The following is a 27,759-nucleotide window of genomic DNA, read 5'->3' as shown; positions in this document are numbered from 1 at the left end:
AAATTTTCCTTCTATATTGAGGATGTCTATAGTTTTTAACCAAACTATGAGGGGTTTTCTTTCCTGACCCCAAATACAAACCTAATCAGATTTGAAAAAAAAACCTAGTATAGCAAACACTGTCGAGTTAAACACAAGACATTTTAAATCTCTTATAGTCCTATTATTAAATGTTAGTTATAGTAAATATTAACTATGATGATTATATCCCTGTACTACCTGCATGGTGGCTTTAGGTACACAGACTAAAAGATACATACATATTTCCTATTTTGTAGGAATACACAGAGCGCTGTCACCCAGGCTGGAGTGCAGTGGCATGATCTTGGCTCACTGTGACCTCCACCTCCTGGGCTCAAGTGATTCTCCTGCCTCAGCCTCCCAAGTAGCTGGGATTACAAGCACCTACCACCGTGCCCGGCTAATTTTTGTATTTTTAGTAAAGATGGGGTTTCACCATGTTGGCCGGGCTGGTCTCAAACTGCTGACCTCAAGTGATCTGCCTGCCTCAGCCTCCCAAAGTGCTGGGATTAAAGGCATGAGCTATTGCACCTGGCCACGTATTTCCTATTTCAATATCCCTCCACACTTCTAGGTTTTCACTTGTTTTTCAATCACAAAGGGTTTCTTCCCCAGTATCAATATCTAATGTTTCCAGGCACAAGTGTTCTGTACCATAAATTATAATTTCTCTTAAGAAGGCCTCCCTATTCTGTGAAGAGAAAGTTAAGCTTAGACCAGGCACAGTGGCTCACGCCTCTAATCCCAGCACTTTGGGAGGCCAAGGTGGTCAGATCACGAGGTCAGGAGTTCGAAACCAGCCTGACCAACATGGTGAAACCCTGTCTCTACTAAATATACAAAAATTAGCTGGGCGTGGTGGTGCGCACCTGTAATCCCAGCTACTCAGGAGGCTGAGGCAGGAGAATTCCTTGAACCCAGGAGGCGGAGCTTGCAGTGAGCAGAGATCGTGCAACTGCATTCCAGCCTGGGCGACAGAGTGAGACTCCACCTCCAAAAAAAAACCAGTTAAGCTTAAAACAAAAAAAGAGAAAGGCCTCCCTAGATGTCATTTCAATGAGTCTTCTACTGTCCAATAATACTGGGCCAAACCTAGCCCAGATGGATATGAATCCACATATGTTTAAAGCCATTCAAGAAGGCAATTTACAGCCAGGTGCAGTGGCTCACACCTGCAATCCCAGCACTTTGGGAGGCCGAGGCAGTGGATCTCCTGAGGTCAGGAGTTCCAGACCAGCCTGGCCAACATGGTGAAACCCTGTCTCTACTAAAAATACAAAAATTAGCCAGCTGTGGTGGCAGGTGCCTATAATCCCAGCTACTCAGGAGGCTGAGGCACGAGAATTGCTTGAACCCAGGAAGCAGAGGTTACAGTGAGTCGAGATCGTGCCACTGCACTCTAGCCTGGGAAACAAGAGCAAAACTCCATCTCAAAAAAAAAAAAAAATGCAATTTCCTTGCACATGTTCCACAGTCTCCCTCTTCTTGGTTGGGAAGTTCTACTTAAGACCTAACTTGAGCACAATGCTTGCTCATTTCCTGAAGTTTCCTCGTATCTTTCCAGTAAGGAGCTGATACATAAACCTGGCTGGCACTGTGTGATTCCTCTGCAAAACCACCCCTCCACAATGGTACCTGCACACTCAGGGCTGCCCGGCGGCTCTGAGTAGCGATTGAGAAGCATCATGAGGATGGTGCGTGTGGTAGGCATAGGTTCTGTTCCTGGTGCTATCCCTGAGTGCCTAAACAACGTGTCTCTCAGCTCTCGGGTTATAATCTGGTCTCCCAGAGTGTGGTGGTTGCACAAAAGTAGGTTGAGCAGGAGTAAGCCATTTCTCGCTGCAGAAGAGCACCTGGGAGGAGGGAGGTGACCAGGAAGAAACTGAGAGACCATGAATGCAATGGAAGCAGCAAAGCAAGCATAGAAGGCCGGGCAGCTAGGGAGCAAAGGGCTCCAGTGGGCCCTCTGAGCCAGGACATCTGATCCCCTGACCTCGGGCCACTCCTCCCAAACCCATAAAGGGAAGTCAGTGTGTCTCTGCCCTCTCTGGGAATCTCCCTATCCCCAATCCACTTGGGTTCTCCTCCAACAACAGTTGGCAGCGCCACCAATGCTTAATCCGGAGGTGACAGCGTGAGGGGAATTTCTGTGGAGTACATGAGCCTGGAGCACAGGAGTAGCAGGGTTTGGGACTAAGCAGGAGCCTGAAGTTGGGAAGGTAATGCCCTGACCCCTCAGTGTTCAGCATCAGGATCACGGCTGCAGGGACAGTGAGGAGCAGGCTCTCAGAGCCCGGGCGTGTAGCTGAGTCGATGCTGGCGAAGATCTCTCTGGTCATCTGAGCATCAAACAAAGAGTGGATAGAATCTCGGCCAGTAACAAAAGTGGGGATCTCCGAGGAGCTGGCGACGGCCAGCATCTTCAGTGCCTGTGAGGGGGATGTGAAAGCAGAGTGAGGAGGGGGCAGAGGCACCATGAGGAAAGGGAGGCCTCATTCTAGACCTCAAACTTTGGGGCAGCTGAGCTGTTTGCAGATAGGTAGAGTAGGAGACAGAAATGGAAGAGGTAGTGATGGGACATCAAATACTACAAAGAGAGGGAAGGAGGGAGGGAGGAAGGAAAAGAAAAAAGGAAAGACACTAAACAACAACAAAAAACCCTGAGACTGGATGGTAAAATCAGCCTTCCACTCCTCTTGGCCTCCAGGCTCGCAGCACCAAGGCTACCAGAGTGGGACAGCCGCCCCTCCTGTATCTTCCCCTCAGGATGGTGCCCCTCGCAGCATCTAGTTGTCTTCAGGGGCTTCTTACAGTTGTCTCCCATCTCACTTGCACTCCTTTCTCTGCAAAATCTCTCTTCCCTTGAGTTCCATGACTTCACATCCTCCTGGCTTTTCTCCTACCTCTCTGGTGTTCCTTTGCCCCAAGGAACTAAGGTTCCTTGTCCCCTTTCTCTGGACTCTGCACTCACCCATACTGAGGCAACCAGGTCCATTCACATTGCTTCAATTACCACCTATACACCAAGTCTCCAAAACCTGTGTCTCCTGGCCTTAGCCAGCATCCAGCCCTTCTAGATAAGACTTCTTGGTTGTCTCACAGGCAGTGGTTGGCATTATAGGAAAAATAATTGTAATGTGCAAACCTGTTTGCTGGGACTATAGAGAAAAATTAAATTAAAATAGACACTATACAATCAGAGTGGAGAATGTCTCTCCTGGTGAAAGGGTTGATTCTCTACAAGAAACCCATGAGAGATGGACTGGGCTAGAAATAATTCTCAGGACAATGCCTCTTGTAAGGCCTGGACCCTCCAAGCAACTTCTACTTCTCAATGAAGCTTTCTCCCTGTAGTTACACCACCCTCCCCCAGTTAGCTGAGTTCTGTAGACTTTAAGTTATTAACAAGATGATGTAATTTTATTTCAGGGCAAGATTTTTTTGAGATGAAGTCTCACTCTGTCGCCCAGGCTGGAGTGCAATGGCGCAATCTCAGCTCACAGCAACCTCCCGCTCCCGGGTTCAAGCGATTCTCCCACCTCAGCCTCCCAAGTAGCTGGGATTACAAGCATGCACCACCACACCCGGCTAATTTTGTGTTTTTAGTAGAGACAGGGTTTCACCATGTTGGCCAGGCTGGTCTCAAACTCCTCACCTCAGGTGATCCACCCGCCTTGGTCTCCCAAAGTGCTGGGATTACAGGCGTGAGCCACCACACTCAGCCATTTTTATTTTTATTTTTTTGCCATGATCTATAGTGGATGGCAATTGCTATGTTTTGGTCACGTAATTTGAGAGGATCAGGGAATTCTTTGAGCATGATGATCTGGACTATGAATGCCTGGCTGCTCTTGGTCCCATAAAGAAAAGCACCTCCCAGGCTGGGTGTGGTGGCTCATACCTGTAATCCCAGCACTTTGGGAGACTGAGGCGGGCAGATCATGAGGTCAGGAGATTGAGACCATCCTGGCAAACATGGTGAACCCCGTCTCTACTAAAAATACAAAAAATTAAGCTGGGCATGGTGGCACGTGCCTGTAATCCCAGCTACTCGGGAGGCTGAGGCGGGAGAATCGCTTGAACTCGGGAGGCAGAGGTTCCAGTGAGCCGAGATTGAGCCACTGCACTCCAGCCTGGGCTACAGAGCAAGACTCCGTCAAAAAAAAAAAAAAAAGAAAAGAAAAGAAAAAAGAAAACAGAAAAAAAGAGAGAAAAGAGAAAAGAAAAGCGCCTCCTGGCCTCTCCCGGGACAGCCTGCTTTAAGAGGACACATGCTCCCGTTCATGCTGCTGCCATTATACTACTGGAATCCATTCTCAGAACTGCTCTGGCCGAAGCCTGCCTGTCTCCCTCAGGAACCCTCAGGCTACAGAGAGCTCCTCTGCCCACACCACCCTACCAGCCAGCACTTCTGTCTGGAGTAACCAGGAAGCCAATTCTTCTGTAAGCTACTCTGGGTAAGGGCCTTCCTTCCCGATTCTCTGGGCAATGGCAATGCTGGCTTTGTTTTACCCAAATCTAGTAACAGAGTATTTTCTATGTAAGGGTGCCACTTAGATAAAAGAGGAAAAAAAAAATACTTTTGGTTTAATGGTCACATCTAGAAAATTAGCTTTTAACCAGACACCTAATAATAACTAAAAAGGCAGGAACACTCAATATACCTGAAAACTCAACTCCTGACCTTCACCCCATATCTCCTCCTCCTGCAACATTCTCTCTCTCTCAGTAAATGGCCACTTCATGCACCCTGCTCCTTAATTTTACACCGGGGAGTCATTCTTAACCCTGGCCTGGGCCGGGCACGGTGGCTCATGCCTGTAATCCCAGGAGGCTAAGGCAGGAGAATCACTTGAACCCAGGAGGTGGAGGTTGTAGTGACCCGAGATAGCGCCACTGCACTCCAGCCTAGGCAACAGAGCGAGACTCCATCACAAACAAACAAACAAACAAAAAACCTCCTGGCCTGGCACAGTGGCTTATGCCTGTAATCTCGGCACTTTGGGAGGCTGAGGTGGGAGGATCACGTGAGCCCAGGAGTTCAAGATCAGTCTGGGCAACATAGCAAGATCCTGTCTCCAACAAAAATAACCCCAAAACTCCCTTTCCCCTTTTTCCAAACACTTAATCCCGAAGAATGTCCAGATCAAACTCTTAAAACCATCTGCATCTTTCCATTCCAAAGTCTACTCACTGATCTGAAGCACCAAAGTACCTCCTCAAGATCAGTAGTCCCCAGTCTGCCTGTCTTGCCCATTGTTCTCTCCCGCCAGGCCCAATGTACTCACCGCCAGCCCAGCCTGCTGCACCAAGACAGAAGTCTTATATTCTTGCATGCAGACCAGCACAGCATAGATGCCACCCTCCCTGGCAAAGAGCGGCCGCCACTCGTGCTTGGTCATGAGCAGGTAAAGGAGGCGCAGGGCCTGCACGACCACCATCTTCTCTCCCACCTGGTTGGTCAGCAGCTCCACCAGCATCTTCACTAGCTTCTCTCTGACAAGAGAAGAGATATTGGGGCTCCCCATCCCAAGGAGTCTTGCCTGACCTCCCAGCCATGGCACCGTCGGACTCCCTGACCAATCCCATCCACCAAGATCTAGTCCATCCTCTCTGCCCCACCCAAACCTGCTCTCCTGGCTTCAGTCTCACCCCAATCCCCTCCCCTCTGCAGCCTAACTGCCTCTGGCTCCTCGGCTAATGAAGGAGGCATTAGAAAAAATGTTTATAAACTCTGGCTCACCTTTTCAAATAAATCTATAAATTCAAAGTGATACTAATCAAAATGCCTAAAAGGTGGTTTTGTTTGTCTTTTCATTTTTGAGATGGAGTCTTGCTCTGTTGCCAGGCTGGAGTGCAGTGGCGCGATCTCAGCTCACTGCAACCTCCGCCTCCTGGGTTTACGTGATTCTCAAGCCTCAGCCTCTTGAGTAGCTGCGACTACAGGTGTGTGCTACCACGCTCAGCTAATTTTTTGTATTGTTTTTCAGTAGAGACAGGGTTTCGCTATGTTTCCCAGACTGGTCTCGAACTCCTGGCCTCAAGCAGTGTACTTGCCTTGGCCTCGCAAAGTGCTGGCCTAAAAGGTTTTTAAAAACACCACAACAGGCAGATCCAGGCCTTGGAAATGTTGAGAAAAAAATAGTGGTAGTCAGGTGCAGCAGCTCATGCCTGTAATCCCAGCACTTTGAGAGGCTGAGGCAGGTAAATTGCTTGAGCCCATGGCTTTTGCCATGGGCAACATGGCAAAACCCCATCTCTACAAAAAATTATCTGGCATAGTGACCTGTGCCTGTAGTCTCAAGTACTTGGGAGGCTGAGGTGGGAGGATCACCTGAGCCTGGGAGGTCGAGGCAGCAGCAAGCTGTGATCATGCCACTGCACTCCAGCCTGGCTGACAGAGTGAGACCCTGTCTCAAAAAAAAAAAAAAAAAAAAAAGAGAAAAGGGGTAGGCTTGCCTATTATTATCAAAATATAAATATAAACTTGTAATAACTACAACCCTGGAACTGATATAGGGTAGCTAAATAGATCAATAGATGAGAAGAGAGATAAGGGTGGTGTATAAGCCAGTAAAGAAAAAAAAAGGAAGAATCATTTAAAATATAATGTTGTCTGGGCACAGTGACACACACCTGTAATCCCAGCACTTTGGGAGACGGAGGTAGGTGGATCACTTGAGGTCAGGAGTTCGAGACCAACGTGGCCAACATGGTAAAACCCCATCTCTACTAAAAATACAAAAATTAGCCAGGCGTGGTGGTGCGGGCCTGTAATCCCAGCTATTCAGGAGGCTGAGGCAGGAGAATCGCTTGAACCCAGGAGGCGGAGGTTGCAGTGAGCCGAGATTGCACTGCTGTACTCCAGCCTGGGCGACAAAGCAAGACTCTGTCTCAAAATTAATTAATTAATTATTGACTGAGGCCTTGCTTGAGGCCAAGAGTTTGAAACCAGCCTGGGCAACATAGTGAGACCCCATCTCTACAAAAAGTAAAAAAAAAAAAAAAAAAAAAAATTAGCTGGGTGTGGTGGCTCATTCCTGTAGTCCCAGCTACTTGGGAGGATAAGCAAGAAGGGTTGCTAGAGGCTAAGAGTTTGAGGCTGTAGTGAGCTATGTGATCTTGCTATTGCACTCCAGCCCGGTCAACAGACTGAGACCCTGTATCTGAAAAAAAAAAAAACAAAAAAAAACACACGCGCACACACACACACACACACACACACACACACACAATGCAATTTAGAGACACCTGGCTATCCATATGAAAACACTGAAGCTGGAGCTCTATTTCACAACATTTGCAAAAATAAACTGCAAATGAATTTTTAAATAAATTAAAAAAAACAAAATCATGGGTATTTTTGGAAAATATTTTTATAATTCTGGAACAGAATAGATCCTTTTAAGTAGGACACAAAATCTAGAAGCCATAAAAAAGCTGAAAAATGTAGCAACAAAAAGTCTGAAACTCTAGCATGATGAAAAAAACACTATACACAAAATTACGAGACAAGCGCAGGAGCTAGAGAAAGGGGCCAGTGGAAATGCTGATCTAAAAGAAGAGGAAGACGTGCCTCTAGAGTCCCTAGATCACGGTGAGGGTCAGGAGAGAAAATAGCAGGTATTGACTCTTGCTTAACAGTGACAGCGAGGCCAACGGAGGAGGTGGCTCGGGAACTACGAGGGGAAAGAATACAGAAGGAGAACTTCTGGGAAAGTTCTGTTTTTAATCTATCTTTTCTAAGAAGTTTAATAATGACAACAGCGTGAATGAAATATGCTTGAAATACATATCCCCTTCCATGGCCATGATTTATTATATACCAGATAATATACATGGGTAATACATATGACTAGAGAAATAAGTAAGGATGTTTACCAACATGTTAATAGTGATTGTCTCTGTCTTAATGGCTTTCAGATTTTTTTTCTGTCAATCTCACTTGAATATGATCAGATAATTTTTATTTTAATAATTTTCTAACTTTTTTACCGTATGTATTATTCTATAACCAAAAAATAAAGCTAATATGATTTTTAAAAAGACAAGCAAAATATCTGGAACATAAATAACAAAGGAATAACCAAAATGCCTATAAATACATTAAAAAAGGCAAAGATCCAATTAAAAAGTGGGCAAAGGATAATAACAGAATATTTATAGAAAAAAAAAAAAAAAACAGAACAAATGTATGCAAATGTGCCTAACTTTACCAGAACTAGGAAATTAAAACAAAGAGATACCAATCATTTAAAATGCTGCCAATTAGATAGATTAAAAAAGACGACAATATTCAGTGTTGGCAGACGTAAGGAAAAACAGACGCGTTAGAACACTGCACTTGAAACTGGAGATAATCACACTGCAGGGTCCCATGCAGCAGTAAAAATAATGAGGCAGCTCCACCCAGACTGATATGGAAAGCCCTCTAAGACACTGAGCGGGGGCAAAAAAAAAAAGTTGTAGAAACATGTAGAATGGGATTACATAGACTAAAACAAAGACTCAGAAAATGCTCTATTTCCAAACACACAATTACAAATGCAAATCTGTAGGATATAGTAGACTGATAACAGTGGTGAGAAAGGACTTTGGCCTTCCTATGTCCTTTTACATTCTTCAGATCTTTTAAAATGAGAATGCGGCTGGGCATGGTGGCTCACACCTGTAATCCCAGCACTTTGGGAGACTGGATCATCTGAGGTTAGGAGTTCAAGACCAGCCTGGCCAACAGGGTGAAACCCCGTCTCTACTAAAATACAAAAATTAGCTGGGCCTGGTGGTGGGCACCTGTAATCCCAGCTACTTGGGAGGCTGAGACATAAGAACTGCTTGAACCCAGGAGGCGGAGGTTGCAGTGAGCCAAGATCACACTATTGCACTCTAGCCTGGGTGACAGAGTGAGACTCTGTCTCAAAAACAAGTAAATAAATAAAAATAAATAAATAAAATGAGAATAAGTTGTGTGTTATTTGTATAATTTAAAAGTAGAGGGCTGGACGCGGTGGCTCACGCCTGCAATCCCAGCACTTTGGGAGGCCGAGGCAGGCAGATCACGAGGTCAGAAGATTGAGACCATCCTGGCAAACATGATGAAACCCTGTCTCTACTAAAAGTACAAAAATTAGCTGGGTGTGGTGGTGCCTGTAATCCCAGCTACTTGGGAGGCTGAGGCGGGAGAATCCCTTGAACCCGGGAGGCAGAGGTTGCAGTGAGCTGAGATCGCGCCACTGCACTCCAGCATGACGACATAGCAAGACTGTCTCAAAAATAAATAAATAAATAAAGGTAGAAAAAAATTTTAAATAAAGTAGGTTTTAAGGTCTAATGTGGAAAAAAAAAAAAGTACGTAGGGACAGAAAAAAAAGAAAAAGAAAGAGAAAAAACTCCAGTTCTAGAGCCAAAAAGACCTAGGTTTGAATCCTGGCTCTGCTATCTGTAAAACTCTAAGCAAGTTACTTAAATTCTCTAAGCTTCAGTTTCCTCACCCATACAGTAGGATAATAATATTACCAACGCTTCCTCAGGTGTTAGGTGGATTTAATGAGAGAATGCATGTAAAATACTAGCACAGTGCCTGGCATAACAGAAGTGCTCCAAGAATACGAGCCATTAAAACATCCAACCCTCCTGCTCGGCTGCTCCTCAGGCTGAGCCTTCCTTCACCCCAAGCTTTTCTAATTCGTGATCTCAAAGCTCCTTCCCCGCTACCACCATCCTTTGCCTACAGCTTCAACCAAAACCTCTTCCCTCCCCAGTATGCTAACCTCAGCGATCTGTCAGGACGGACCAGAGGGTGGTCCCGCTCAGTGACCTCCTCCACAGCCTGAGAGAGGGCAGAGAGCCCTGAAAGCTGCAGGTGTGTGTCCAAGCTGGATATCTGCACAGTGGCCACGACCGCTGCCACATGCTGATCCAGGGAGCTGCGAGGACCGGGACCCCGCAAGGCTCTGGCCATTTCTGAAATTGGTGGGAAAAGGCAATGGCTAAAAGAACTGTGGCACCTTGAAGTTAGAAGTCTTTAAAGTCAAGCCCAGTTATCCTACCAATATTTAAACACATTATCGGCTACTGCAGCTTGCAGAGTTTTCCAATTCTGTGTCAGGGATCTAATGATCAAACAAAGGAGATGAAGACACCCTAGAAAACGGATCCTCCTTTTCCAGAGATACTAAAGGAAGGGAGCGCTGGTTAATTAAATACAATCAAGGTCAAAAGGAAGAAGATGGACGCATGGTTCCAAGGCATTTTCCCCTGCAAAAATCACCTTCCTCCATGGCTTTCCTTCGATCCTGACTATCCATTTCTTCTACTGAGACTACCCAGGACTTGTTCCAATTGCTTCCTCCCAGAACCTGACTCACCACTGGCTGCCTCCTTCATCTCAGTGGGCAGGGTCATCCCCTCAGTCACCAGAAGCTGGTTAAACAGCTGGGAATCACTCTGTGCCATGGGGGGCTCGGTCCTTGTCTTGGTGGGCTCGGCCTCTGTCTTAGGGGCCTCAGCCTTTGCTTTGAGGGACTCAGTCTCTTCCTCTGAGAAGCTGGCCTCCGACTTGGACTCCTCTTCTGGATCTGGGGTACAGGAGTGATTTCGTGAAGTAGACGAGCTGCTTTGTTCATTAGACAGCAGCCCATACTTGGTGTAGATCTGGGAGTTGAGCAGGTCATTGAGAGTGCTGCCCTCAAATCGACTACTGAGAACCTGCAGCAGACTCTCGGCCATTTCCACGGACACAGAGATCTCACCTAGGGCCTTTTCACCCAGGGTCTGTCAACAGAAGGGGTATACGTTTAAGAGACAAGCAGACACAAAGGTCTTGGGGTCAGTAATGGGAAGGGTGATCACTCCCTACCATGCCCCCACACCTTCTACATACTAGACCCTCACAGCACTTGCCTCCAACCCCCAGCAGGACTCCTCCTAACCCTAATCTCTAGCTCCAGCCTCCCACTAAGCGGTATCCCCTATCTGAAACTCCCTCTAGAGAATCCCACCTCTAACCCTACTAGAAAACCCCCAGGTATCTCAGGCCTATAATACCTCATCCAGGTTCTTCCAAAGATTCTGGAAAATTGGCTGCTGCTCACACAAGTCCAACTTTTTGATAAAGAAAAGCAGCTCCCACCATTCAGCCTGGGTCAGATATCCCACTCTCTCATTCTTCTGAGGTTCGGGCTGGAGGTACGGCAAAGGGTACAGCCCATCCATAGGATTCCAGTCCCAGGAGGGAAATGCTGAGGACACAGGCATGGCGGGCATCAGCACCCCTCAGGAATGGGGTCTATTTCTGGACCCCTAGGGCTGCTCCTGGTCAGAAGTGGCTTCATCCCAGTCACTAATCCTCTGTTCAGAGACATGCTATCCATGTCCCCTCTTAGGCTCACCTGTGCCCAACACAGTAGCCCCTGCCCCCTTCTCCACAGCTGCTGAAGCCTTATCCTCAGTGGCTTCCTCAGGGCCCAGGATCTCCAGCATGTGCCAGTGCACCCAGTAAGTGCGGCCTGTCGACTGCCAGAAAACCTGGTATGAGGGAGGAAGAAAGAGAGCAGAATAGAGAAGGCTCAACCCTCTAAGCCTTGGCCTGTGAAGGCTTGAAAGGACATGCCCAAGCATAGATCTGGGGCGCACCCTCAGATACACACCTGGCTAAGCCTGGAAAAACCCCCATATGGCAAAAGGCTTCCTTCCCTTATCAGGAGTGGGCCCTGCCTCTTTTCTTAACCATGATTCTCTGCCTCGACATTCCTTCCTAGCCTCTTCCACTGGTGTTGGTGGGGAGGTATCTCCATTTATCAGTTCTGCTTCCTGGGTGAGTCTCCCATGAACTTACAGCCCACCCACACCCCTGCCAGATTTTCTCAGCCCTCCAAATGCACCCCGCACAAATGCCAACCCCCTCATATCATTCCAATTCCCCAGGGGGGTTCTTCTTGGGTGGCCTGCAGGAGTCCTCCTTATGAAGTCCCAGCTACACCCCACCCCAAATAAACTCCCAACAGTGTCTCACCACCATGTGCTGCCCACCTGCACAGGGGGAATGCCGTTGTTGCTCTGCCGGAACTCGCCCTCGTCCCCAGCACTGATCTCCTCATAATCATCCAGCATCCGCACTCGCAGCCCTGGCTGCAGCGTCTGCTGCACATATTCTCCATAGCCACTACGGCTGGAGAATTCAGAGCGCTGGCGGAAGACCCACCCTTGTCTTCTGGGGGTGGTGACAGTGGTGGGGAGTAAAAGGCTGGGGCCTGAAATGTAGGGCTGAAAGATGGACCGGGTTGGCCGGGGAGGTGACATGCCCTGTTCGCTGAGGTTCCGGGCCCAGCCCATGCTCCGCACAAGCTCAGAGATGAGGTTGCCCACAGCCATGCTGAACTCCAGTTCCCGCTGTCCCCGGCTTTTCTCTCTTGTGGCACATGGGGAGCTTTGATCTCCAGCTCCCAGCTCTGGACTGCTATTCAGCTGATCCAGGAGGGAGGTGACACAAAGGTAGCGCTTCACCAAGGAGAAAAGCAGCTTTCCTGGGATCTGTAAGACACAATCCTTGGGACAGGTTCATCTCTTCCTGGCTTTAGCCTCTCCCCTTCCCTGAAGTATCCTCCTCTACAGAAAAATATAAAGGCCTTCTCCCCAGGCCTGTAGTTCTCAAACTTTGATTTGTGTAAGAAAGGCATAGGGAGTGTCTTAAAACACAGATTCCTGGGTTCTCATCTCAGAAATTCTGAATGGAGAGGGGCTGGGAGGGAGGACATGAACCTTCATGTTAACAAGTTCCCAGGTGGCTCTGGTGCTAACATTCAGTCCTGAACCACGTTTTCATAAATAATGTCTTAGCCCTTGTACACAGCATTTCCCTACAGCTGGCAGTGTACCTGAGGCAGATGAATGCCCTCAAAGGCCATGCAGTGTTCTTCAGAGGATGTGGTTTCTGCAAACAGCTCCAGCAATGTATAGCGACTGTCAAAATCCATGTGCTGCTCGATGCCATCTTGCTGGCTCAGTGATAGAAGGACGTGAGCCCGACTCCCTGTAATCCATACCCAATCCATATCTTCTCCTCAATCCCCAGTACTTTCTCCCTGCCTTTCCTAGATTCTATCTCCTACCCCAGAGGCTTTCAAACTTTGTTACTAAGGCTCACAGAAAGAAATACATTTTACATGGTAACCTGTTACAAACATACATACATATAACTGAAACATATATTTTATGCTACAAAATTTACCCCTACTAAGTGCTACACACTAATGACTTAAGTTTTTAAAAAAATGTTGGTTGTAACCCACCAAATTGATTTCAAAACCAACTAATAAATCTCAATCCAGTTTCAAAAATACAGATAAGTCCTATTCTCTTCTCTGGTCAATGCACTGAGAATGAACAGATAAGCCAGAGGCTATCATTTTAGCCTCTTTATATACCTGAAATAGCCTATTAATCTATATTTTTTCCTTTGCATCAAATTGATATTCACCAAATACTAAGTGTTCTTACAGAGCTAGGAAATCTCTCCTCTTTCTTATTCCCTGTGGCCCCATTTTCTCCATTGCTTTCCTTCTTCCCTGGCTGTCTCTTACCAGCATCGTGGGCTGCCAGAGCCTGCAGCATTTTGCCTGCACTCCGGCGGATCTGAGGCTCAGGATTGCACAACATGTGCATGAGCAGGTCCAGGGCTCCTGTCTCCCTGAAGACACCAGTGAGGGGCCCGATGCTGGCGTAGGCACTGAGCACGTGGATGGTGTGAAGCACAGCGGCCGTGAGGCTTGGGGTCCCACTTTCTGCCAGCTGCCTGGCCGCCCTGCGTACCAGCGCCTGAACATCAGCCTCCATCTCTCCCATTGCCACTTCATCCAGGCCTCCTGGATCTCGAGGAAAGCTTCCTGAAACCCCAGCTGGTTCGTGCTGAAGTCCCTTAGATAGTGCCCGCTCACCTAACAGCCCAGGGCAGTTGGCGTAGACCTCAGGAGCCGACAGCCACATGAGGATGTGCTCTGCTTTGCCTTCTTCCACACCCACTTTGCCCACTTCCCCACACTTCAGGACACTCCATCGGATCAGGTATTCAGGATGCCCGTCATGCCCAGGCCTCTGTCGAATGAGTTCTTCAGGATATGCCTGCAGCCGAGGCCCTAAGGGCACCATGAGGTCCCCAGCATGCCGTTCCCCCACCATCCTGACCTCCTGGGATACACAAGGAGAAAGATAAGGCAGTATGAGAAAAGAAAAAAAATACATGGAGGGGGTGGAATCTTGAGACACAGAGAAGGTGGGTGGTGATCGGTAGGCTGCATGGTAGAATTTAGGAGGCCAAACAGAAAAGGCAAAAAATAGGATGGAATAAATAGCTGAACATACTTTGGGATTTATAACAGAAGGAGAATGGAGTGAAGACAGAGAGGGGATGAAGAAGGGGTTTAAGAAATGGAAGAGTTGGCTGCGCCCAGTGGCTCACGCCTGTAATCCCAGCACTTTAGGAGGCCAAGGTGGGCAGATCACGAGGTCAGGAATTCAAGACCAGCCTGGTCAACATAGTGAAACCCCGTCTCTACTAAAAATACAAAAATTAGCCAGGTGTGGTGGCACATGCCTGTAGTCCCAGCTACTCAGGAGGCTGAGGCAGGAGAATCACTTGAACCCAGGAGGCGGAGGTTGCAGTGAGCCAAGACCGCGCCACTGTACTCCAGCCTGGGCAACAGAGTGAGATTCTGTCAAAAAAAAAAAAGAAAAGAAAAGAAAAGAAAAGAAAAGAAAGGAAAGAAAGAGAGGAAGGAAGGAAGGAAGGAAGGAAGGAAGGAAGGAAGGAAGGAAGGAAGGAAGGGGAGTTTACAAAAAGAGAATGAAAACAGTAATAGGCAAAGTAACAATAAACAGAGTGACAGTTAAGCAAGACAGTTTAGGCAGGATAGCAGGGTGGCTGAGGGTTACAGATTAGGACTTAGAAGAATGACATGGGTGGACAGGAAGGACAGCAGCATGTGAGGCAGTGGGATCAGAACATGTGAGGAAAAGTAGGATAGCGGAGGGGCAGGACAGGGAGCATAAATGACAGAGTAAAGCTGCAGGGTGGATGTAAAGGGTGGGCCATGGCAGATATAGAGAATGGAGATGACAAAAGGCTGGGATGTTGGGGCAAATGACTGGATAGGAAAAGTATATTCGAGTCTTGTGAAAGGGGGAGGGCCCTAGGGACCAGATAAAATTATGGGAAAGATGACCAGGTCCCACCCTGCCCTTATACTGTATGTATGGTAAGGATTTAAGTAAGTTAGGTAGATAAGATAGAGGTGGTAATCATGGGGTTAAAGGTAGGAAATGAGGTCAGGAGAGAAGCAATATTCAGAGATTTCAGTATCAGATAAATGTGACTCTGAATTCTGGCTTTCTGTCTCACTGTCTGCATAGTTTGGAACAAGTTACTTAACCTCTGAGCTTGTTTCCTCTTCTGCAAGATGGTAGTAATATTCATAGTTACTTCATGAATTTAGTAGGATCATGTATGTAAAGCACTTGGAACAGCATCTAGCACATAAAGAGTGTTCAGTAAACATAATCTATTATTATTCTTAGATGGAGAAGGTAGGGGAGTCATCAAATAAATGCAAAGTTATTAAGACCGATTATAAATGGGAGTGGAATAATCAGGAAAGATATGCGTGATATGAAGCAGTGCAGGGGCAACAGGGAATAGTGAGAATAAGAATGGAAGAAGGTAAACCCAGATGAAGATATAGTGGTCAGGGCAGGGGTCATGTTGGGGTACAGGGACAGAAGATGAGAGTAGAGGTGAAGAGGAGGGAGAAAGATGGATGTGGACCTCAATGGAGGTAGGGGTCCACTTAGGATGGGGGGCAAGCCTGGATGGTAACCAGCGATGTGCCAGCGGGCAACTGATTAGCAGCAGGGGGAAGTAAAAGAATCGGATAGGAGGAGGTAGGAGGTGTAACGTGGGCCTAGAAGAGCAACAATAAACTGAGGTGTGGGGGTGAGCTCTGGACGCATGGATGAGACCAGCAGATAGCAAGGTCAAGCCCAAGCTTGCAGAGCCGTGGGGAGGTGGAGGAGGCCAGCACGGCAGAGGGAACGGGTTTGGGGGGAGGGGGAAGGATGGTTGGGGGCGCGGTCCAAAAAAGCTGAAAAGATCCAGTGAATCTCAGAGAGCAAGACCTGGTTCCCTTCGTCAGCCCCATGGACAGTGGCTAAAGGACCGGGGAGGGGACAGGAGAAGGGGAGGGATTGGGTCGGCGCAGAACTCTCCTCTCACCTCCCACCGCCCGGCTCAGCCCTCGCTGGGACCCAGCGGCCGGTCCCGCCGTCCTGGCCCCGCCTCCTCAGAGCTCCCTTCCGGGTCACACGGCGAGTGCACGCACGGCCGGGCACCTACGGGTCCCACCGCGGCCCACGCCGAGCGTGGCGGAACAGCGCGCGAGTGGAGCATGCGTGCTACCGCGGGCGGCTGCACTGGAAGAGGGGCGTGGGGGCGCGCAACCGGCGGAGCCTGGGATCGAGGTCACGTTGCTCCTCTCTCAGCAGCAGGAAGAAGCCGTTTCCATCCAGTCAACTGTGAAGCCCCCTCCTCTTCACTGGGTCTGCCCTCCTAATCCTCCCTCTCCCATCACAGCGATCATGCTGACGAAACATAGTAACCCACATTCCCACCTTAAGGCTGCCCTTTTGGACTTTTCAGTAGGTCAGGTGCCCATGAGTTTCCCAAACCCTTCAGCAGTGCTTTGGATTAGTTGTGTCACTTTTCCTGTTAATTAAAATTTGCTCCTCTGCGTTGGCCTTAACACCTAGCAAAGCCACGCACAGGGAGAAGGTCCTCGGCCCCGCAAAACTTTCCTTAAATTAAATCGTATGGAATTAAACAGCCCAAAGCACACCTTAGCATTACCGTTCTCATCAAGCAGCCCGGATCACTACTCAGAGCAGCAATTTTAGGAGTTTGCCTCGCGTTCATACCCCCATCCCTCCCTAAGTAGAAAAACAGAACCAAAGACCCCACAGTCTGTGCACAAAAATGATACATTTATTGAAAGAGTATTTTTTTTTTAATACAAAAGAAAGCTCTGTACATAGGACTGTGACCATGTCCACTATTCCTGGGTCAGCATCCCAGGGGAAGTAGAAACCACTGACATACACACACACATTCAAGCACACACACTCACTCAGGCGCACACACCCACACACACATACCCCAGAGCCACCGAGGAAGGGAAACACCAAGGGTCGCTGCACATAAAAATGCCACCTCAACTCATCCCTGACACACGCATGTCCTCCCAAGGCCACGCTCACACAACACACATTATAAGCACTTTGCCTGATTCACTCACTGGGTCTGTCTTTTGTGGGAAGGAGAGGAAGAATTCATCAAAGGTCTCCTCCCCATGGGTGGGGGAGTGGGGAGTGAGTGAGTGATGGTGGAGTGAAACAAGAGCAGAGAAAAGGGGCTGGGCAGTTACAGACCTGAGTCCCAAGCTCCCCTGCTCTCTGGCCCCTGATTTGCCACGCCCCAGCCTTGAAAGCCACCCATAAGCCCCAGCTATCTCCAGGAGAAAGCCCAAAAAGGTGACTTCCATCTTGGCACCCCAAACTGGGGCAAGACAGCAATGAGGGTTAGAGGTTAGGGGGTTCTCAAACATGTCGGCAAATCATCCCCTTGATAACTAGGCTGTGCGTAAAATCTTCCCCCATCCCTTCACCTAATCACAGAAGCCAGCTTGTTCCTACTGAAGGCAGTCTTAGGGGTTAAGAAAATTTCACCCCACTGCTGCCCTGTTTCTGAAAAAGCTCCCCTTCTGGATATAGGTGGTGAAGGTAGGCTCTGACACAGGGTAAAAGACCCTCCCCCCTATGCTGGCCCACCCTCAAGGTCTACCCCAAAGGGGGAGGAGGGGGGTGGGGCATGGCCCCTGTACAAATTACATAAATACTGAGGTTACACTTAGAAAAATAAAGTCATTTTCTTCAAGGCTTTTTGTCTTAATTTAAAAAAGTTACAGTAGCTGCTCACTCCCTGGGAGAACTGCCCATTTCTGGCTCCCCTTTGGCTGCACTCAGCCCAAGAAGCTGCTCCCACTTCTTCTGACCCCCATTCCTGCCTCTCACCCCCTCCCAGACCCCACCCTGCTCACTGCAACTTGGGCCCCAGGCAGCTGCATGCCTGGGACAGCGCAAGGCTGCAATGCCCATGCGTGTGGCACAAATGAAGTCAGTTGCCTCTGCCTGACGCCCTCCCACCCCAACCCCGACATTTGGTCTCCCTCTTCCCTCTCCCTAGCAACAGCCCTAAAGGGCAAAAAGAGGCCCAGAGCTGTGGGTCACCCTCCCCACCCCGTTGGGGCATGGCCTGAGGGCCCCTCCCCCGGCTTTCTCCTGGAAACAACCCAGGACTGGGCAAACCCAGAATCTCCCCCACACACTGGTGGACCCCGAGCTCATGGGGTGGCTCTGTCCCCAGGGGCCCAGCCAGTTCTGGGGAGCCTGAGGGCTCCCCAGGGAAGGGGAGTTTGGGCAGGGAGGGGGACGAGAAAAACGCCATAAAAAAAAGTTAAATATTTTAAAAATATATATTTATAGATTTGTTTTCACTTCGTCTCCTCAAATAAAAAGTTCAAAATCAACTTTAAGTAAAGCAGCTGGGAGGAGAGGGGGGAAGACAAGGGGGAGAAGGGAACGCTGGTGGTTCCCTCCAACCCAGGAGCCCCTGGAGGTCCAAGGGGAGCGGCAAGGCAGGGCAGGCGGCCCCAGGAACCTGCCCAGTGCACAGGCCCAGCTACTCAGGAGCTGAAGGGGCAGAGGACAGCAGTGTGAGGAAGAAGCCCCCATCTCCCCAGCTGGCCCCCTGAGGGGCAGAGCCAGGGCTCTTTTGACCCAGCCTGTGACAGACACAGGGCTGACCTGGGGTCAGCAAGGAGGCTGGCAAGAGGGCCCCAACTGCTTCCTCAGAGGAGGACACGGTGCCCAGCCCCACAGAAGGCCTGTGTGTGGGGAGGTGGGGCACGGTCCCATTGGGTAAGCTAATACTCATGGCAAACATCGAGCCAAGCTGGCGAGGGGGTCCCAGGAAGGAGGACAGCCCCTCCAGCAACAGAAATGGGAGGTGGGGCGGGAAGAAGGGGAGGCTGAGGGAGGATGGGTGGAGGCAGGCAGGCCCATTTCTTTGGCTGGAGTGAGAGGGCTCAGTCCTGTGGCTGCCCGTTCCTCCTCCCCGCCTCCCTCCTGCGGCCTGTCAACGTGTGTGTAAAGAAAACGTGAAAAGGCAACAATAAATAAGTGGTGCCATCCCTTGGGCCATCTGTCCAGGGCGGCGGGCGGATCATTCACTCTTGGTGCTGTGGGCGGTGTCCAGGTTCACCACCTGTAGCTCGGTGAGGTTGCTGCTGCTCCCGGCCTGCTGCCCTATCACAGCCATCTGGAGGGAAGGGGATGTATGAGGAGGGGCAGGGACTGGCCAGCCAGTTCAGGCTCCCCTGGCTTCCCTGCCTGCCAGCCACAGGCCTGAGCAGAAAAGCAGATGGGCTTCCAGGCTAGGGATTTTGGCTTTGATGAACTGGTAACAGGATCCCCTAAGGTCAAGACAAAGAAGTGGCTATCTGGGATGGGGTGAAAGATATCCCTACCTACCTGGTGGAGCTGAACTGCTGAAACAGGGATCTGCACTGTCCCAGATGATGCTGTCAGGAACACCTGGGGGACGCCACCTACATTGGAAAACCACAGGAGATACTCAAATTGTTTGTTGAAACTTCCAGATATTGGAGGAGTGGTGTCAAATGCACAAGTGACTGGGGGAGTCTCAGATGTAAGAGCCCAAGGGAAAGGGTGCCAGTGTGTCTGAGGGTGCATGCGGGTGTGAGTGTCCAAGTGTGCATGGGTGTCCAAATGTGTGTGTGAGCATCCAAGTCTGTGTTGTATTTGGGTAGAAATATTTGTAGGCATCAGTGCATGTGTGTGTGTGTGTGTGTGTGTGTGTGTATAAAGAAGGAAACGGTCCTCCTTTCCTTAGCCCTGCTCCTCTACTCACCTGGCTCCTGGACCTGGCTGTGTGACACCTGCATGGTGGATGGTGCCTGGGAGAAGGCATTCAGCACGGTGAGGCTGCCATCACCCAGGCCCGAGGTGGGGGCATACATCACCGCATGCGGGCTAGGGTACATCATGTGGCCACCCACAGTTGTGGGCACGGATGACGTCATGATGGTGGCGGGCAGCGTCACTGGCAAACACAGACATGTGTCAGCTCGGCACTGGTCCCCACTGATAACTCCCATTCCGTCCGTAGGAATTCCAGGCCCCCAGAGCCCTCTTGCCATTTCCCAGGTCAGAAGCTAGACACGACTATTCCTCAGCTCCATCATCAACTAAGAAAAGCCTATTTTTTCTTGAACACAACAGCATCAATCTTTAACTGTATCCTATCAAATTGTACTATTCAATTGTCTATCTACTGAATTCTCTAAGTCCTAAATCTTGGGAAAAACAAAGATTATGACTGACCTACTCTCAGAAAACTCAGATACTCCCCTTTTAGGAGCTCTAACATCTTATTTTTTATTTGTTCTCATTCTCCCTCCTTTTTTTTTTTTTTTTTTGAGATGGAGTGTCACTCTGTCACCCAGGCTGGGGTGCAGTGGTGCGATCTTGGCTCACTGCAAGCTCTGCCTCCTGGGCTCATGCCATTCTCCTGCCTCAGCCTCCCGAGTAGCTGGGAATACAGATGCCTGCCACCAAGCCCGGCTAATTTTTTGAATTTTTAGTAGAGATGGAGTTTCACCGTGTTAGCCAGGATGATCTCAATCTCCTGACCTCGTGATCTGCCCCCCTCGGCCTCCCAAAGTGCTGGGATTACAGATGTGAGCCACCGCACCCGGCCTCTCCCTCCTTCTTAATGCACAGCTAACAAATTCATCTTTCAAACAAGCACTTCTCAAATGTTAACGTGCATTATATGGGAATCTTGTTAAAACACAGACTCTGGGCCGGGTGCGGAGGCTCAGGCCTGTAATCCCAGCACTTTGAGAGGCCAAGGTGGGTGGATCACGAGGTCAGGAGATCGAGACCATCCTGGCTAACAAGGTGAAACCCCGTCTCTACTAAAAATACAAAAAAATTAGCCAGGTGTGGTGGCGGGCACCTGTAGTCCCAGCTACTCGGGAGGCTGAGGCAGGAGAATAGCGTGAACCCGGGAGGCAGAGCTTGCAGTGAGCCGAGATGGTGCCACTGCACTCCAGCCTGGGCGACAGAGCGAGACTCCGTCTCAAAAAAAAAAAAAACAGACTCCGATTCAGTAGGTTTGGGGTGAGACTCAAGATTCTGTATTTCCAACAAGCTCCCAGGTAATGCTGGTGTTCCCAGTCCATAGGCCACACTTTGAGCAAAAAGGTTATAAATAATAAGAACTTAAAATTAACCTTACTTTGAGAGTATCTCATCATTTCTGAAATGTCTAGAGATACCTGAGGGTAACTGTGGCTACTCAAAACCTATAAGACCCTCGCACAAAGAGAAAATTGCTCTCTAAGTCCTTCCTGATAATTAAGCAAATGTGTCTTTGAGCAAGTAACTTCTTATTTCTAGGCCTCAGGCTCCTCATCTGAATGAGGAGGTAGGTCAATGGTCCCTAATTTTCTTCTGGAATCCGCTGCCCACTGCAGGGCGGGATTCAAAACCCAGTCATCCTCACCTGACTTCCCCATAATTATTAGGCCCAAAGCCTCAATCTCCACTTTAAGAAATCCCCTGACTTTAGTTACAGGAGGGTTACTGTTGGGCACCTACTGCTAGGCCTCGTGGGGGAAGGCAGGGAGGGAGGGTGACAGGGCTGCGAGCTATACCTGTCCCGCTGGAGGAGGTCTGCGTGAGGTCTGTGCTGCTGTCACGGGAGGGAGACGCTTGCTGTGGGGCCTGGTGCACTTGAATGGCCTGCACTGGGACCTGCTGGGCCACTGTCCCACCTGCAAGACACAGAGTCTTATTTGTGCTCTGTCCCACCCAATTGCCACCTCCACCAAGTACCCATGGACACCCCAGTCCCAGGGTCTGGCACAGTGGTCCCCAACTTCCATCACTATCTTTCCTGGAAGCCAAAGAGGCCCTTCATGCCCGAGTCTTCCCTCTGGGGGCTTCCACGCTCTACTCTTGCCCATCCCTCCTCCTCCTGCCCTGGGCCTTGTCTCTCTTTTCTTCAGTTGACCCAAGAGCTGGCAATAACCCATCAAAGACATGATCTGCCTTCCAGTCAAGGCAGGAAGTGGTGAAACATCTACTGCCCTGTGGCAATGAGGGCACGGGGCTGGGGTAGCTAGACAGGGCCAGAATATATGGTTGAAACTTACTGACAAGGACAGCAGGGGTCTCAGTGGGCAGAGGTATGCCTGCCAACGGGATATAAGAGGCTTCTCTCAGGCTCTGGCCCCTATTCACCTTCCTTCTGAGCAGGGAAAGAGGTTCTCTTGGTGCCAGCCCTAAACACACTCTTAGCATGCTTGATTTGCCCCAGGAAGGACGAATCTCTCCCTGCCCCTCGTGACTCACCAGGCATGAGGGTGAAGCTGGTAGGCAGCTGCATAAGGCCCCCAGAGGAGACAGGGCCGCTGCCTGTACTCTTCAGCACAGTCCCATTGGCACTGCTGACAGCACTGGGGCTGACACTAGCAGACACTGGTGCCAGGTAGTTGGTGATGGGAAAGGAGGGGCCGCTGCTGACTTGCATGGTGGTAGAGGTGCTAGGTGCTGTTTGGATGGTGGAAGTTGTACCCGGCAGGTTGGTGACTGTGAACGCCGGCTTCAGTGTGTCCTATACCCAGAGTAAAGATGAAGCAATGAGCCTCTACCAGATCCTGCCTTTGCAGAAGCTTTGTGTGGACTGAGAACCCAGACTGAAACCAGTGAGCTTGGGTTCAAATCCCAACGCCACCATTTACCTGATGCCTGACTCTTAGGTAAGTTATTGATCTACTGAGCTACAGTTTTCTATCGGTAAAAGGAGGATAATACCTACCCCCTAGGTTGCTGTAAGGATTAAGTAGGTTAGCATATGTAAATCACTTAGAAAACACTACCTGGCACATAAAAAAACCAAAATAAATATTTTTTGCTCTTATGATAATTATTATCATTGTCATTATTATAATCCCCTGAGTTCTCTGCTCCAGCGGACTGTGGTAATCCCATTGGCTGGGGAGTCAGGACACCAAGGTCTGTTCCTAGCTCTGGTAATGACCATCTAAGTGACCCTGAAATAACCACTCCCCTTTTCTGAACCTCGGTTTTCCTCTTCTATAAGCATGAGGGGGCTGGGCTACTACGTTTTCTTTCAAAGAGTTCTTCCAGCTCTAATTTGTCAGGCTTCTGAGATAGGAACTGAGTTTCTCAGGGAACTTAAGAGTTTGAGAGAGATCTTGAGAATCTGGCAATGACACACTATATGTCAAACACCCAAGATGTAAACTACCAAAAGAATGTACTCATCCAACAAAATTTCCTGGGAATAAATGAGCCCTACTGTTATAAAAGTTTAAAAATTATTACAGATGATATGCCACTAAGAGAGGAGGTAGCCTACAGCACTGACTCTCCCCTAAGGAAGACTTCGTTCTTAGAAGGGGAAGAAGGAAACTGAGAACCAAGCCACCAAGCCCAGACCCGAATTGAGTCAACCAGAGGCTCAAAGGCTGCGGGGTGGGTCAGCACGAGACGTTTGCTAAGCAGCTGGGCCCAAGACCCTTGATTGGCAGAGGCGTTGCTAAGGCAAACAGTGCCGCTTCCTCCCATTGGCCAGTCAGTTAAGTGCCACCCGGAAGGTGGAGCTCCCCAGACAGCAAGAGAGGAAGCCCCACCCCCTCTCCTTACCGGGAAAAGGAAGGGGGAGGAGTAACAGCGCAGGCATCCCTAGCAGCAGGCAAATGCGCTCCCTAACTGCCCAGGCCCCCAACACCCTGAAAGGGCAGCGGCTGGCTTGTAAGGTAGTCCCCGGCCCAGTCAACCAGCCCGCCTGCCAAGAGTGCTGGATTCCCAGGACCCCGGGACCGGAGTGCTCCCTTTCTACTCCCTGGCGACCCAGCCCGGAGGGCCGGGCTAAGCTACACCCCCGCCCCTAGCGGGGAGACAGCTGGCGGGAGGAATGCAAAGGCCCTGCCAGGCAGGCGGGCTGCGGGCGGGAGGCCGGCGTGGAGCCCAAGCCGGCCTTATATGGGCACGGAGGCCGCCCGCTTATCTAGGGGGGCGGTCTTCTATCAGGAAAGCGAGGATGGACACCTGTCCCCTAGGACGAGGGTCGTTAATCCGGCTCCACTCCACATCGGTGGGCACCTATCCACCTGTCCTGGGCCAGAAAGGGAGAGGGACCCCGCTCCCTTCCCTCCTCTCACATAGGCAACCCAAACACACCTTGGTCTCCCCACTGCTGTCAGACTCCGACACCTGGTAGGTGAGATCTGTCTCTTCAAAGCCAGTGGCACTCATTCTCTGGTCTGTTGTGGGGTCTGAACGGGGTGGAGAGTCTGGCGAGTTGAGGCAGGTCTGAATCAGTGCCTTGCCGGTCTCACTGGTGATCATGGGCTGCAGTTTTCGGGTGGCAAAGGTATACACATGGCCTGTCTCACTGGCCACCAGCAACAGCACCTGTGTCCCTGTCAGCGTGGACAGCTCATAGGCCTGAGGGGTGAGGAGGGAGATGGGCAGGTCAGCAAACTTTTTATCTCTACCTTCCTTGAGAAGTTGGAAAAAGAATTATACAGTGATGTCATTCCCCCATTCCCATAATGACCTTCGTCTCTAATGACTCTGAGGGAAGGGTGTCCTATCAGGATCTCTGGAAGCAGCAAAACTACCCATGCTCCTCCTTTGAGGAGCAGCCCCATTGACCTGAAGATACCCCAAGCAAACAGTAACAGCCCCCAGTGATGGAACATATAACTTCAGGGGATACGAAGGACCCAGCTAGCTGCTTCCCAACACAGCTTAGTGCCTGGAATGTCCCAGAGCCTCACCCCTTCTCACTGTCACAGGGACCACGATGGATCCCTACCTATCACACTGGAATTTGTACAAGACATTAGTGATAATGGACCATTTAAGCTCCAACTGTCCCATGTTTTTTTCCAGAAACTGCACAGGCTCCAACTTGTTGCCACAGCCTAGTTTCTCCTTTTGCCCTGTAATACTTTACTGCCCTTACTCCTTTGTCTTGGGAAGAAGGTTATGGAAGGAGAGAAGAGAGTTTTCCTTAATTACCTCCCCCCACAATCTTCTCCACTGATGATCAAGTGACAAGGGACACTGATACAACAGTGTCTGGAGTGATGGGAGACGAGACCTAGATTAGCACTAAACATCCTGCCATGAGCCCAGGAAGGGGACCTTCAAGGATGGCCCCATAGATGCCATACTCTCCCAACAAAGTTCTGCAAAACACCTTGGAAGCAGCTCTGGTTTCTACATGGGACAGAAATAAACACCAGCCAGTGTTCCCAAGGATCCAGCTCCTTGTCTCCCAGTTTCTCTGCTTTCATCTCTTCCCTTAACGTCTACACCCCAAAATGACTCCTTTCCTCAACACTTTTCACTGGCTGGCAGAAGAGGAATTCCTAGGTACCTCTGCAAGCCTCCCTGACTTCTCCCAAACCCCATCCAAGCATAGATTCTCCCTAGGGCTGGAAACCCCACTTGTCCTAACGGCAGGAGATTCTGCAGCGGGTCCTGCCAGGAGCATGTGGTTCCCAGTGGATGCCATGGAAGACTCACGGCCGGCGCAGGACTAGGTTCCTGCTGCTCAGGGCAGCACCAGTTCTCCTGCCCCGCTCCCTTACCTGGTCCCTAACCCTGCCTGTCCTTCCAACCAGCACTACTCTCGTGGTGCCCACTTCCTCCCACACATGCTCGCTCATTGTTGTCATGCAGCTCCAGCCTCCTCACCTCCATACCTTCTCGTTTGCTCCCTGCTTTTCCGGCGCCCTCGTCCGAACACCGGAGTGCACTGGACCTACTGATCCCGGGTTCTCATTATCCACCTCCCCGGCAGCCTCGTAGCCTCCCATCACCGCTCCTCACCCCTTCACTCAGCAAGGGCCCTCTTCCTCTCTTGCGCCGGTCACTCCCACCTCTGCGCCTTTCCCCACGGTTGCGAGCGTTCGCGGGATCTCCCCTCTCCCCACATTTCCCCGGCGGCCCCTCCCCTTCGGCCCTCCCCGGGCAGGAGCCATCCCCTCCCACACACCTCCTACGGACTCGCAGCCTCTCACCTCCGCCTCGGCTCTGCGGTCCTCCCGGGCTCCCTTTGCACATCCCCACCCCAACCGGGCCCCGGGGCCGGCCAGCCCCCCGGCTTGGTACCTTCTTCATGATGCCCGTCTTCCTCTTGCTGAAGGTCGTGTAGCGCCGCAGCTTGTTGTCGATGAACTCCATCTTGATCTTCACGCGGCCCCGGGTCTTCTTACCCGGCTTGGCCCCGCTCACCGCGCCGCTCACCGGCCCGTAGCCCCCGGTGGCCGCTGCCGACGCCTCGGGCCCACCGACCACCATACCGATCTCCATCTCGCTCAGGCTCCGCTTCAGGCCGCGCCGCTCGGCGCCCAGCTCCTCCTCCTCGCCCGACTCCGAGTCGCCCTCGCTGCCGCTGTAGAGGGCCCCCGCGGTGGGCGCCGGGGTGGTTGCCGCCGCTGCCGCAGCCTCCCGCTCCAGGCGGCCGGGCCCGAGCCCCGCGCCATTCCCGGGGACCCGGCCCCCGTTAGCCCCGCGTGTCCCGCCGCCGCCGCCCGGCCGCCCCGTCGGGGTCCGGTTCAGGCTGCCCCCCAGGGCCGAGCCCCGGCCCAGAGCCGCCGCGGCCCCAGCTTGGCTCGGTAACATGGCGCTCGATGCAGGAGGGCGGACGGGCAGTCAGCGAGGAATCGGAGCCGCCGCAGCCGCCGCCATCGGCTTCCCGGCTCAACCCGGCACTCCCGCTGCTGCTAGTGCCGCTATCGCTGCCGCGGCCGCCGCTGCGAACCCGGGGCCCCTGCACGCCCGGGCCGACCTGGGCCCTCACTTTCCTGCCCCTGTGGCCCGGGTTGCCCCAGGCCGCGCGCAGCGCCCCCTGTCCGTCTGCTAGGGCGGCGCGCCGGGCGGCCGTCAGCGTCCCCCGGGGGGCAGGGGCTGCTGGCCGCGGCCGAGACGGCGGGTGGAGGGGGCCGGGACCACGCGCTGGCGGCGGAGGGATCCCCCGACCCTTCCCCCCATATAAAGAGATACAATGTTTCCTTTTATGGCGAGGCCGCTCCTTATATGGTGAGCCCCAGCGCCCCCGCCCCATTGGTCCGTGGTTCCGGCACCTCCGCTCCCCATTGGCCCACAAGAGGGCGCTTATTTGCATAGACATACCGAACTCGTTGCTGTCATCTCGCGTCAGACCGCGACTCTGAGAGGGGTGGAGCCGACGCCTCTTAAAGGAACCGGAGAACAGGCACGATCCCGCCTCCCTGAACCCGAGAATGATAGAACGGTTTGGGAGGCACCCGCGGAGAAGGAGGCTGGGACTGGAGCGCAGTCTTGCGGAAGAGAGGGAGCAGCACTAGTAAATGGGCACCGGGACCGCTGGAGGCATACACTGGGGAAACCCCTGGGTGGATTGTGGGGTTTGCAGTAAATAAAAAAATACAGCCCAAATTCCAAGGGAGGAGTGCAGGGATTGATTGGAGCATTTCCTCACGCCTTCCTAAGGGAGGCACAGTTATTGGCTGAGCGGAGAGAGCTTGG

The 27,759-nt window shown here is 51.0% G+C and overlaps 2 protein-coding genes across 14 annotated transcripts in view; both read right to left on the bottom strand.

The window, feature by feature from the left end:
- Nucleotides 1–16,451, bottom strand: part of CUL9 (cullin 9) — a 42,555-nt gene extending 26,104 nt beyond the window's left edge. Inside the window, exons 1-11 of one of the 12 annotated variants that reach the window (XR_010157705.1) lie at nucleotides 16,286–16,451; nucleotides 13,602–14,205; nucleotides 12,897–13,051; nucleotides 12,052–12,552; nucleotides 11,412–11,547; nucleotides 11,068–11,261; nucleotides 10,389–10,794; nucleotides 9,792–9,984; nucleotides 5,310–5,517; nucleotides 2,254–2,450; nucleotides 1,657–1,874 (exon numbers count right to left, since the gene is read on the bottom strand). Coding sequence is in view for 11 of the 12 variants with exons in the window: in XM_016955550.3 (XP_016811039.1) it covers nucleotides 1,657–1,874; nucleotides 2,254–2,450; nucleotides 5,310–5,517; nucleotides 9,792–9,984; nucleotides 10,389–10,794; nucleotides 11,068–11,261; nucleotides 11,412–11,547; nucleotides 12,052–12,552; nucleotides 12,897–13,051; nucleotides 13,602–14,196 (2,803 nt within the window). In the remaining variant the exon portion in view is untranslated. Of the gene's footprint in view, nucleotides 1–1,656; nucleotides 1,875–2,253; nucleotides 2,451–5,309; nucleotides 5,518–9,791; nucleotides 9,985–10,388; nucleotides 10,795–11,067; nucleotides 11,262–11,411; nucleotides 11,548–12,051; nucleotides 12,553–12,896; nucleotides 13,052–13,601; nucleotides 14,206–15,446; nucleotides 16,201–16,285 lie in introns of those variants that run through there. The other 11 variants (XM_016955550.3, XM_063812446.1, XM_009451289.5 and 8 more) reach the window with 11 other exon arrangements.
- Nucleotides 16,452–17,028: 577 nt separating this feature from the next.
- On the bottom strand, nucleotides 17,029–26,874 carry SRF (serum response factor). Of its 2 annotated transcripts, XM_016955553.3 has the most exons (7): nucleotides 26,362–26,874; nucleotides 24,418–24,684; nucleotides 22,564–22,825; nucleotides 21,864–21,983; nucleotides 20,054–20,245; nucleotides 19,654–19,730; nucleotides 17,029–19,441 (listed from the first exon to the last, which is right to left on the bottom strand). In XM_016955553.3, exons 1-7 carry the CDS (start codon nucleotides 26,872–26,874, stop codon nucleotides 19,346–19,348), a joined length of 1,527 nt encoding a protein of 508 aa, XP_016811042.1. In that variant the 3' UTR covers nucleotides 17,029–19,345. The 2 variants fall into 2 exon arrangements, with proteins under 2 accessions (XP_016811042.1, XP_016811043.1); XM_016955554.3 differs by lacking the exon at nucleotides 20,054–20,245.
- Between the last annotated feature and the right edge of the window lie 885 nt (nucleotides 26,875–27,759).

Source organism: Pan troglodytes, chromosome 5 (genome assembly GCF_028858775.2).
Source record: "Pan troglodytes isolate AG18354 chromosome 5, NHGRI_mPanTro3-v2.0_pri, whole genome shotgun sequence".
NCBI classification, from domain to species: domain Eukaryota; kingdom Metazoa; phylum Chordata; class Mammalia; order Primates; family Hominidae; genus Pan; species Pan troglodytes.
The sequence above is the reverse complement of the archived record's forward strand: the minus strand, read 5'-3'. Positions and strand labels throughout refer to the sequence as shown.